This window comes from Vespa crabro, chromosome 5 (assembly GCF_910589235.1).
Source record: "Vespa crabro chromosome 5, iyVesCrab1.2, whole genome shotgun sequence".
Taxonomy (NCBI): Eukaryota; Metazoa; Arthropoda; class Insecta; order Hymenoptera; family Vespidae; genus Vespa; species Vespa crabro.
The window spans coordinates 6,966,380-6,978,607 of record NC_060959.1 but is presented as its reverse complement, the minus strand read 5'-3'; the positions used below and the strand labels follow the sequence as shown (position 1 = coordinate 6,978,607).

The window sequence follows — 12,228 nt, the reverse complement described above, 5'->3', positions numbered from 1 at the left end:
CCTAAGAAGTATGGTATATATATATTTACTAACCCCTACTGTTTAACAAGCATGTCATATCATAACGCAGATGAGATATATTGCTTTATTTATTTCGTTGGAAGCAACACGTTCTGTAGGATCGCGAAAGGTTAAGAGATCTCTTTTAAACGAATAACCGAAGAAAGATCGTACGAGAGATCGTAGGCGGTAAAAGAAAATAAATTATCGACGAAGGATCTCCAGGCTCTCTTTCAGTACATGTCCTTCGTTGAATTCGCACAACGGTTTCCAGTTTTGCCGCGAACTCGTTCCCGCTGACCTTCGTGTCTCGCTTTCTAGAAGATCACCGAGTGCTTCCTTTGATATCCCTTTTTTTCTTTTTTTTTTCTTCTTTTTTTTTATACTCGCGTTTGTTCATATATCAAGTACGATGAGAGACAAGAATGATTCGAATGGATCGAATTTTCTAAATTTTATCGACTTTTACGTAATAAAAAAATGATTATTATTATTTATTATTTAACGATGTCTATGTGTGTATAATTTTTAATCTAAAAAGTTGTTTAATAATATTTTAAAAATGTAGGAACGATAATAAGTATGTATTTAATATAAATATTGAAAGAATTTTTTTTTTTTTTTTTTTTTTTAAATAGTAGATGTATAAATTAAATAGTCTAGAAATTCATATTTGAATAATATTTATGAAAATATAAGTTGATATGAATGAGTATGGAATTTGTTAATAGCGTGAAAATATTTAAACACAAGTCAATTAGACCTATCGGGCATAATAAAACAAAAAGTTCGACAGGAGTGATGTATAAGATAGATGTAAGAGAATAAAAAGATGTAAAAGAATAAAATGAAAAGAAAATTTATGAATTGTTAGAAAAATATATATTTACATAGTAACACTTGCTTCCTACATTTAGAAATTTTGACTCATTCATATTACACGAACATACACAGAGAAAATATAAATGGGTATATACAATTTCGCTATACTTTGATCGTCCATTTGATTTCTGCTTATCGTTAATGTTACAAATAGTGATGATAGCGCACTATCCAAGTTTGTTCGACTTTTACGAAGAGAAATATTATAGTCAGTGAAAAAGCGCAGACTCTATGTCTTCGTGGCTGACTTTTGCTCGATTCCGAGAAAATCAACGAGGCGTCTCTCGTAACGATCGAACTTCACAGAACTTAGTTTTGCAATCGATGAGAATCTCGATTACGTTAATGAATCCAACAAGGAAAACAAATCGATCTTTCCTTCTATATATAAGGTGAACAAAAAGTTCCTAGCTTTGCCGAAAGTTCCCAGATGATTTTAAATATCAATTCAGATTTTTCAGGCTTGTTCTTTTTTTTTTCAAGATTTCAACAAAAAGGAGTTCTCCTACGTTCGTAATTTTACAATTTGAAAACTATAGAAGAAAATATTACCTTATAAAGGATCTCGAGAAAGAATAGATGATAGATTTTTATAAATCATTTGAAAGCTTTTGATCCATCCTGTAAGTTCGTTAAAAATTCAAGTTTATCGATCGAATGAAATATTTCGAAAGCGAGTTTCGTTCTATCTGAAGATAAGAAGAAGAAAAATTATTTTCTCGGAAAGTGAGCGTATCAATCGATTTTTCCGCCATTAGTAATTTTCTTAGAGAACAATTAACATTTTTATTCGAAACTGATGAGAAATAGATTATATAAATTAATATATGACAATAAGGAAGGAAAATGAACAAATCGAGATTGTGTTTGGTTATTTTCAGAAAAGTTTTGAAAATTTCTTATCAAACTACGTTAATATCTTATTCATGTGAGTCCTCTTTAGAGAGAATTCTAAATATAAATTTATCTTCAGGGACGCTTAATGCTTCTTTCAACGATGTATGCGCACAGGAAAACACCGGGGATTCGTAATAAAAATATTCAGGAGTAGAGCACATATTCAGGGAAGAAATCGCGATGTTCCTCTTTTTTCGCATAAACGCGTAGAGTCTTTGTCTTTAATTCCTTTTTCTTTTTCCGAGAAAAAAGAAAATTCGTGATTTATCTTTAGTCTCATTAATCTTTCCCTCGAAGCTACTACGTAAATATATGTAAATATGATCATATATTTTTTCTCTTTCAATCATTTCATTCATACATATATGATAAATCTTCAACTTTTGAATTAATATATCGTCCTTACGTATAGAGAAAAAATAACAGAAAAAAAGAAACCTTTTATATAATAAACCTAAAATTAACGTAATATTAGCATATTTATGTTAATTTAAAAAATTTAATTAAACTCATTTTTATATTTAAAATTTAGGAAATGTAAAAGATATCACAATTTTTTTTTATTTTTTATTTTCTTTTTTTTTTCTTTTTTTTTTCTTTTGGCTTATTTTTCATTACCTATGAATTATGAATTTATTTATATGTATATATATAGTTTCTAGATCGTGATATTTATCTCGATCACAAGACCAGATTACGGGCGATTAATTACAAAGACGGTCGCACGAAAAGGCACTCGAGTAATCTTTCACGATCATCGAACATATAGATCAAAGTCGCAGTTCTCCATGTCTCGATAAGATCAAAGTGGATAAATACGTCTGCGTGTAGATAAAATACACTTATATATATATGTGTGTGTAAGTTTCGTGTATTTATATATAGATATATATATATGTATGTATGTATGTATGTATATACACGTATATACATATATACACACGTACATGTAAAGTTATTTAAATTACATCTAGAAATAGTATCGTTAAAATAAATTAGTAATCATGTTAAAAAATATATTTGCAAAAAGTTATATACATATACCGAAGACAAAGTTTTACATTTCAATAATAATGATTTTCTAATAGCATCATTAATGAAAATAATTTTTAACTATATGGATTATATACAAAACATATAATACGGATAATAAAATTTCGCATTAAAAAGTACAATTTTATCGGTTATAATTAGAAATGATTTTAAGAAAATCATTTTATGGTATCTGTTAGCTAAATTGATAGATATTTAAAGCGGCTTGGCATAAGTGCCGTAACTATTATGTGTGTATAGATACATGTACGCATATATAGGAATGAAGTGGATGGTACCAGTTAGTACCATACCGCAACGAGCCACGATTCGTACTTCAATTACATATATTTTCTTTCAACCGCTATCATTCAAGATCGCGCCGTGCCGTCCGTATTTTTTTTCCTTCTTTTATTCTCTCTTTTTTTTCTTTTTTTTTTTTTATTATTTTTTTTTTTTTATCATCAGTCGTTGAACTTTTCGAAGCGAATCATAAAACTCTTTCGAAGGGATAATTTAGAAATCGTGAAATAGTTGTGATCGATAAGTAATCAGAATTTTCAATATTTTATATCTGAATAAAATAAAAATAATAATACGATTTTAATAAATATTAATAATAATAGCTATAATATGGCATTTATCAATTGATGATAAAATTTAAAAAAAAAAGAAAAGAAAAATTCTGACAAAAAATAATAATAAATTATTATAGAATTTTTTATTTAAGCATAAAATAGTGACAATTATATTTCCGCCATTGCGTATAATTTTGTCCAATAAAAATAAAATAGAAAAACTTATTAGTAAAAGATATTAAGTAAAGTAGTAATTATATTTAAAATACAAAAGTACTGAAACTTTTTGACATCGACCATTCGATAATATTGAATTCAATTTCTTATCAATTTATCAAATTTTGACTTATTCACACAATCCTCATGAATTATTAATTGTTTGAATTATCTTTAGACATTAAAATATTGATCTGCAAACAAATGGATATGCGATGAACTAAAATCGATTAAAGTAGCTGCATAGTTGCATAATCGGTTATTCTAGGAAGATAACGAGTCATGCAACCGTAGAGAATGCTTTATACCATAAATCTTTTTTTAATTCGATCGACCCGACCATGAAGCTCTCTATTTAGTCTAATCTCTATGCTTGCGTTATCCTCGCTCGTAAGCTTCACTCGATTAATTGAGATTTTTTTCGTTTTCTTTATCAGCCTCTCTATTTTCAAATAGAGAATTTATAGAGATGATTTTATTCATTCATGCTATTGTTTTCATTGCATTTTTCTTTTTTCTTTTTAATAGCTATTTCGATTCAAGCAAGAGGAAAAGTAAAAGAAAACATTAATTCTGAATTATAATTATTTCAAATTGCAAAGAATTATTCAATATTAAATAAATAAATAATATAATGTTTATAAATAATCGTCATGTTCGCGTCGCATACAAAAAAAAAAAAAAAAGAAAGAAAGAAAGAATCATAAATACAAAATAAAGAATGTAAAAGATTTTAAAAGAAAAAGAAAAAAGAAATAAAAAGAAAACTTTATATTAAGATGTAAATATTATCGCAAGAATGCATTAAAATACATAATCGTTTCGTAGTTAGTGCAATATCATCCTTAAATACTTTAAACCGTTTCCTCTTCAACGATATTGAATGTTACGAAGGTTGGCGAGTTTTCCTGCGCACGATGTTTCGAGATAACGGAAGAAAAAAATGAACGGATCGGTCGGTACTGCATTTAATTGGATAATACCGAACAGAGTGTTACGGGCTAGCGATCGAACCTTGTTGGTCCTCTTCGTTGGCATTCACTTCCTCTTCCGCATCGTTCCAGTACGTATCCGCTTTTCCGTTTGCTAGGTAATCGACATGCAACGGATCGGTACGATCATTGTGACATCGATACATTTCATCTAAAGCTTTCTCTCTATAGTTAAAACTTCTTTCCTTTTTATTTTTTAAGAGAACGATTTTTCTAGATTTTTTTATATACACACATATATATATATATATAATTTTATATATATATGCATTCCTTCCTTAGAAGAAATTATACTTTTATATAATTATAAATAAAATACTGTGATTACTCGATCGACGGAACATTTAATAATATAGTGAGATAAATTCTTGTATAAATTCTAACAAATGTTATATCATTATAATATTTATAATAATAATTGTATAAAAGTAAAATGTCATTTAGAAGTAATATTTACAATGTATATGTTAGTATATACACAGATATAAGAGAAACCGGCGAATAATCGTGCGCTCGTTAAAACCAAGAAAAAGAAAAAAAAAAAAGAAAAGAAAGAAAAAGAAATCCTTTTTACAGACGTGTTCATTGAACTTTATCAATCCCGACCATTGAGGATTTCTCGCAGAAAGTGAAATTATTTTTATTTCTTATTTTATTTCTTCTGTCGGCATAGACAAGATGAAATCGCATAACTCTTTGAAATTCTCTTGTGAGCGTTACGATAAAGTTAGACGAGTCATAGCTGATGTCACGCTATCAAGATGATAATCTTGATCATTTACGACGAAGCACGTGCACGAATCATGAAAATCTATAGTTCTTGCAAATCTAATCGTACAATCCTGTGATAACAAAAAGATAACAAGAAAAAATGAAACACAAAATGTACAGGACAAAAAATAATAACTCGCGTGTTTACAAAAATTTATTTAGATCTTCATTTCTTCACATTGGATCCTCAAATTCGAAATAAATAAATTATTTTTTCTTTGTCATCTTCTCGTTCGTATAATATAAATAAACTATAATATATATATATATATATATATATATATATATATATATATATATGTATATCGCTTTTCTAAATATTGTAATAAATAGTAACACATCTTCATCGAACATTTCATTACATAAATTATATAATAAATATTAATAAATTATATAATAGCTCTTTAATCTTAATAATTAATTATTTAAAAAGAAATATTTTATCTTTATTCAATTATAATCATTGTTTGCTCATTGAAATCTAGATACTAGTAAATACATTTCTATCTACATTTAATAAAAAGAAATAAAATCATATTAATTTATAGATTATCGCAAAAATATCTTTTTTAATAACTATATTAATTCCTTTTTATATTACAATCATTATACACGTTATCTAATGTTCATTTGTTTACCTATCAATTTGCGGTAATAATTATAAAATAAAATTTGTTTCATTTTCTCTTTGCGCTTATCTTCCACTGCTACCCTCCTTTCTGACTCACCATTCTTGTAGTCTAAGTAACTGTACTAACATTTCCTGTATCTCTAAATTGGTAAGGCGATCCCTGTCGAGTCGAACGGCGAATCGAACTGTATCGAAGGTCAGAATGAACCTATCCACTATACCTGATCTTCTTCGTATTCAATATATACACACACATTACATACACTATACATATATACACACACACACACACATATACGTTGATGTACTACATATGTACATGTACTAGTTCAATAGAGTTACTGGTATTCCAGTCGCGTATGTGCCACGGAATGCGAGTACTGTTCATACTGGGCTCCCATTGCGTATCAGATTGTATGTATTCCAAGAGAACTCATACGAATATGTTATATCCAAGCTGAACCCTGAAATGGTATCGTTACTGGGGGGTCTCCTGACGTTTTGAACGAACATCTGCCGATATTTATTCGACACTTTCAATCACCATTAATTCCTTTGTCATTTTAAAAGCTTATAACAATGTTACGATAAAACGCAATGATATCGATCATCTTTAAGTCTAGTTAATACGATATCAGATATCAGAATAAAATTTATATTCATAAATATAACATTTAATTAAATAGAAAATTAAATAATCAAATACGTAGAGAATAATTCGTTAACAATGGACAATTATTATAGGGATAAATCACGATAGAAATCTTCTATCATAAGATATCGTGTCTTGAGAAATTTTTAATCGTTCTCATAATGAATATAAAAAGTATAAAATTAAAAAGAAAAAAAAGAGAAAAGAAAAAGTAAAATATTTGATTTAATTAAATACTACTTTATACTATTATGATACTTAAAACATATTCTAATGGTGATAATGGTCATTAAAAAATATTATAGCATGAGACAAAAATTTTCTAAGTTATTTCAAAGTTTTTAAATGATAAAAATAAAAATCAATTAGAGTTCTTTGTCTCAAGAAAAACCTTTGTCTGAATAAAATTTTTGTTTTAATTTGTGAATATTTCTAAGCGTAGGAACTTTTCATAGATCCTATGAATATTGTTATCAGATAGATGTAATTTTAGCTACAATATTAATTCATACGTTATTAATTACATTATCGAATAAAGACACAAAGGTTATAATATGAAAAAAAAAAAAATATATATATATATAGTAAGAAAGGAAACATGATTATGATTATAATGATGATGATGGTGATGATTTTTAGGCGAAGGATGCGTCGAAAAGCCAGTGTCGACTTTATGGCGGAACTATGTGACCAGCAGCAGACCCGATGTTTCTATGAGGTTGACAGTGACCAATGGTGGTTTAACTGCCACTACAAAAGACCATGGCTTGACAGAATATTGGGCTCATAGGGTCACTTATTGCACAGCACCAGTGTCACATCCACGTTTATTTGTTTGGGTATACAGACATGAAGGACGTAGACTTAGGCCTGAATTAAGGTGCCATGCTGCATTATGCAGTAAAGAGTCTACTGCGAGAAGGTTAGCATCGACATTGAATGCTAGGTTACAACAGGCCCTTCTTGAATTTCGCAGGGACAAGGTTTCTAGGCAAAATGCTAGGTAAGAGACAGAAAGAGAAATTGTTTTTCATATTGTTAGAATAATATTAAAATTTTTGTAATAACCAAGCAAAATACATTTTTGAATTATGTGCTTTAAATGACGATATTTATACATTAATACGTATGTACTTATTCATATATATATATATATATATATATATATATATATATATATATATATATATTTTATATGTATATATGTATGTATACATATAAAAAAGTTGTTATAAATTCAGCTTCTTAGAATTGATATTCTATTCATATAAAAATGTGAAAGGTGCATAAATACATAAATAAATAGAGTGAAGAGATGGCCTTAGTGTTTGTTTTGGACAGTGGCTTGTATGGAATGGTGCGATTATCTATTATCTTTTTTGTTGAAGTGAGATAAAATAAATGTACGATAGATATAAAATGTCTCGTGTAAAATGTCTCGTGTATGGAAAGGACCTTCAAAGATCAAGGGTAATCGGAGATTCTTCTCGTGTTTGCGTTCAAAGTCTCGCAAAGTCTTGACCTTCGCGGAAAGGTAGAATTCAGGTCACGTTTCTGGCGTGAATCGCCACAAGCGAAGGATCGAGTCACGATTCGGGTCGAAATGATCGTTAATGTGCATTCGGGTCATAGATTCCACGACGTTCTTCTATTAAGTTAAACGAGTTTTATTCGCTTTCTCGTATATTAGCTCGAGTATTTACATCGATATATCGATTCTGTTATATAAGAAGACAGATGATCGTTTAGACAAGGTTACAGAATTTGCGTTCTTTTTTCCTTTTTTTCCCATTTTTCTTCTTTCTTTTTTTTTTTTTTTTAATTGTTTTGTTTTTCTAAAAGACGTATTGTCATCGTCAAAATTAAAAATGAATTAGATACAAGACATGTGCGTCATTTAGTCATTCAATATTTTTTTGTACAATGGCTATTTTTGCTTATCGCAACTTTTTTGTTATTGTTCGTTGTCGAAAGAATCAGATAAAATGAAAATATCTTTCGAATGGTTTAAAAATTAAAATATAAAATAATTTTTTAAAAGATTGTTCCAAGTATAGATATTATTTTTATGACGGTGAGAATATAAATCTAAAGCTTGATTCTATTATTTTCAATAATATCAGAAAGTTATATATATTTAAAATATCAATTATTAGATCTTTTTTTATTCGTATTATTTCAAAATTTACACTAAGCTTTTCGTGGTAAATTGAATTAACTCGTTATATTTTAATATGTACAGTGAATGGTAAAAATGTTGAATGAAATTAAATATGAATAATTTTCATTTCACAGATTGTCCTTGGCCAATGCTCTCTACGAAAATCCTTCGTTACCAAGGAGAAAGCTTCTATTGAGTACAGGTGGTCAGAATTATCGGCCACCTTTAGAAAGGTCGAAAAGTGCACCGAAACTTTCAGCGATCGAGGAGGATGCCGTTGCAGAAGAGATTGAACAACAAAGACTTCTCGAAGAATTGAGAACGTTAGAGACCGTAGCCAGAAGTTGGCAAGATCAAGATGGCTGGAGATTGGCACGTCTTTTGGATGCACTCAATCGAGAATCTTCCGATGAGAATGGAAGTATCTCGAGTGGATGTGAGACAGCTAGTACAGCAACGAGCGAGGAAAGAACAATTGGACCTGAGGATCATCAAACGACTGGTTAGTATATACTAATTTTTTTTTTTTTATATATAAAATATTTTTAAATTATAAATTAAAATTAAAATAATTAATTCATTTATATGAACTAAAAAATACGATATGGGATTACTATATATTTTTTTTTTTTTTTTTTTTTTTTTTTTTAAATGTAAAGTATTCAAAATATATCTAGCAATGAATATTACAATCAAAATGAAATATTATTTTATCTTCTTTCTAAATGATATAATATAGTATTTCTAATTAGTATTATGAATTCTTTTTAAATATTTCATATTTAAAATTAATCTTTAAAATGGATCATTCGTAATAGGATTATATTTTCGAAAGAATAACATTTAATAAAGATAATGATCGATTAAATTTTTCGATTTAGGTGAGACAGAGCATCAAGCAAATGCGAGGATCCTTTATACAGAGGAGAATGAAATAGGAAGGGATACCGGACCACGAAGGAATTCCGAAGGTTCACCGAATTTCATGACGTGTGCCGGTAGTCCACGTTTCCATCGTTGCAACGTTAAACCGAATCGAAAGAGGTTCTCATTGAGAAGCGAGGAAGATGAATCAATGGAAGAAGAGGAAGAAGAGGAAACCGAAGACACCGCTTCGAATCTTTTCGATTTCGAGGACGTCGAGGATTTTGACGATGTAGTGGATTATAGACCGAGGGGTGAGATACTTTGTAGAATTGAAAATACAGAGGAAAAGGAGAGGCGAATATTGGAGAAATATCCAAGCCGATTGAGCCGTCAATTGTCACAGAACGATGAAAGTACGTTTTTGACGTTGGATTCTCTCGACGAGGAAGCAGATAGCGATGAAAGTGGTTACGTTGAAGCACCACCTAAATCATTTCTTAGACAGGAAGATAATAGGAAGGAGGAGAGTAATAAGTTCGAAAATTCCAAGAAAGAGCTTGACGTTATTGTAGATAATAAATCGAACGATAAGTTCGAGCAGAAGGACGAAAATATGACAATTGAGAAAAAGACAGATGATAGGAAGCAATTGGACGTAGATTCGAATGATCCTATTCACGTGATCGATGATAATCAAAGGATCAAAGATAAAGAACGCGAAAGGGCAGAGTTTATAAAGTGTCCTATCTCAGAGACGATCAAGAAGTTAGCCAATGCCTCGTTAAGAAGCTCCAAATCATTGGAAATCACGACGAATAGTTGTTCGAAGGCATTGAATAATCTCAAAACGTCCAAATCCTTCGATGGTACTATTAGGACCGAGAACATCGAAGCAGAGTCACCGAGTTTATTACAAAGAAAACAATTGTTGGCTCAGCACGGTGTTATCGTTTAAAATAATGAAAAGGAGAGAAGCCCTATTTTTCTTTCGTTTGAAAATTTTATTTTTTCTTGTTTTTTTTTTTTTTTTTTTTCTTAAAATTGTTTTTCTTTTTTTTTACTTTTTTGTTTTTTTTAGAGAGAGAGAGAGAGAGAGAGAGAGAGAGATCGAACATATATATAAAGAGAGAGAGAGAGAGAAACAATCGAACGGCATTGTTGCAGTGTCCAGTGCGTATCGTAAATTGTTGCCAGGAAGAACGATTGATCACTTTAACAAGAGATACATTTTCAATGTAATTCCGTAATGTACTAAACGGTACATACATACGTGAAAAGAAATTTTTAGCGATTTAATTAATTACCAGCTTGATTTCAAACTTATGCTCATCTTTTTCGAACTTAAAGATGAAAAATCGTTTGATTTTCATACCGTCATTTTATCGATTTGTTACGGTTAACGAGACAGAGAGAATAAAAGTGTACTTATTGGTTTAACTTTATACGTTTAAACGGATAATATGTCGTCTATACAGACCGAATGAAATTTTTCACTCTCTAATCTGAAACACTACAAGAACTTGGATATATATTTCTATCCTGAAAGATATATACTTGGTCCTCTCTTGAAAAATACATTTGAAAACTAAAATAGTTATTATAATTATTATATTTAAACGTTCGCCTAGATCATTGTCATTCAGATCATTGTCATTCCCATCTTGTGTCTTCTTTTTATTAAAAATTCATATTTTATCATCGAACATAAAATTTATTAATATAAATGGATCATGCGTGTGTCGATCATGGATTTAATTAAATCGGATAGTTATTTAAATGATTATTATTCTTTTGATTATGGAATACAGTTCTTAACACGAGAACCGTGCCATATACCATTAAAAAATCAGCCTTTTTCATAAACACAAATCTCCCTTTTTTTTTCTTTTTATTATTATTACAATCCTATAATAACAACTTCTAATCAGAATTTATCGAGATTCGGGAAAAGAGGGTGAGAAAAAAAATTATTGCAATTTCAATGTTATCATCATTTTACTTGATAAAACATATTTTATGACAATTTAGAATGAAATACATTATTGATTACCGTTGTACAAGTAATACAATAAATAAAAATATCAAATAAAGTCTACCTTAAGTCCATTGAAATAGTTACAATATTTTAAAAAAGTAGTGTGTACATCGATAAACATATGACTTGAAAGAAATTAATTGCATAAATGAAATATATTCACAAATCCTAATCGAGTGCAATAAAAGTATTAAATGGTAATTATTAACAATAAGTCATTAAATATATACATACTTTAAATATAAATCTAGGTCGAACGATATGGTAGAAACTTTTTTTTTTGCACGATTTCTTATTTATATCTATGATAAGAGTGAGTAATACGAAAACGTGACATAATTAAAAACGATCTATACGATCTATGAATCAGACCTATAATTTTAACTCGAGGAACGTCTCCTAGCATAATTTTTACGAAGTAATTGACTTTTTCAACAAATATTGTATCAAATGTTTTAACGTTAGTCGATGCTGCAGCGAACTACATTATCAACAGACGGTAACACGATAAAAT

At 29.1% G+C, this 12,228-nt stretch overlaps 1 protein-coding gene across 3 annotated transcripts in view; it reads left to right on the top strand.

The window, feature by feature from the left end:
- LOC124424178 overlaps positions 1–10,740 on the top strand; it is a 56,557-nt gene extending 45,817 nt beyond the window's left edge. For all 3 annotated transcript variants that reach the window (XM_046962861.1, XM_046962859.1, XM_046962862.1), the window contains exons 3-5: positions 7,291–7,654; positions 8,947–9,314; positions 9,694–10,740. In XM_046962861.1, the coding sequence (XP_046818817.1) occupies positions 7,291–7,654; positions 8,947–9,314; positions 9,694–10,634 (1,673 nt within the window). In that variant the 3' untranslated portion in view covers positions 10,635–10,740. The remainder of the gene's footprint in view (positions 1–7,290; positions 7,655–8,946; positions 9,315–9,693) is intronic.
- Positions 10,741–12,228: the final 1,488 nt, after the last annotated feature.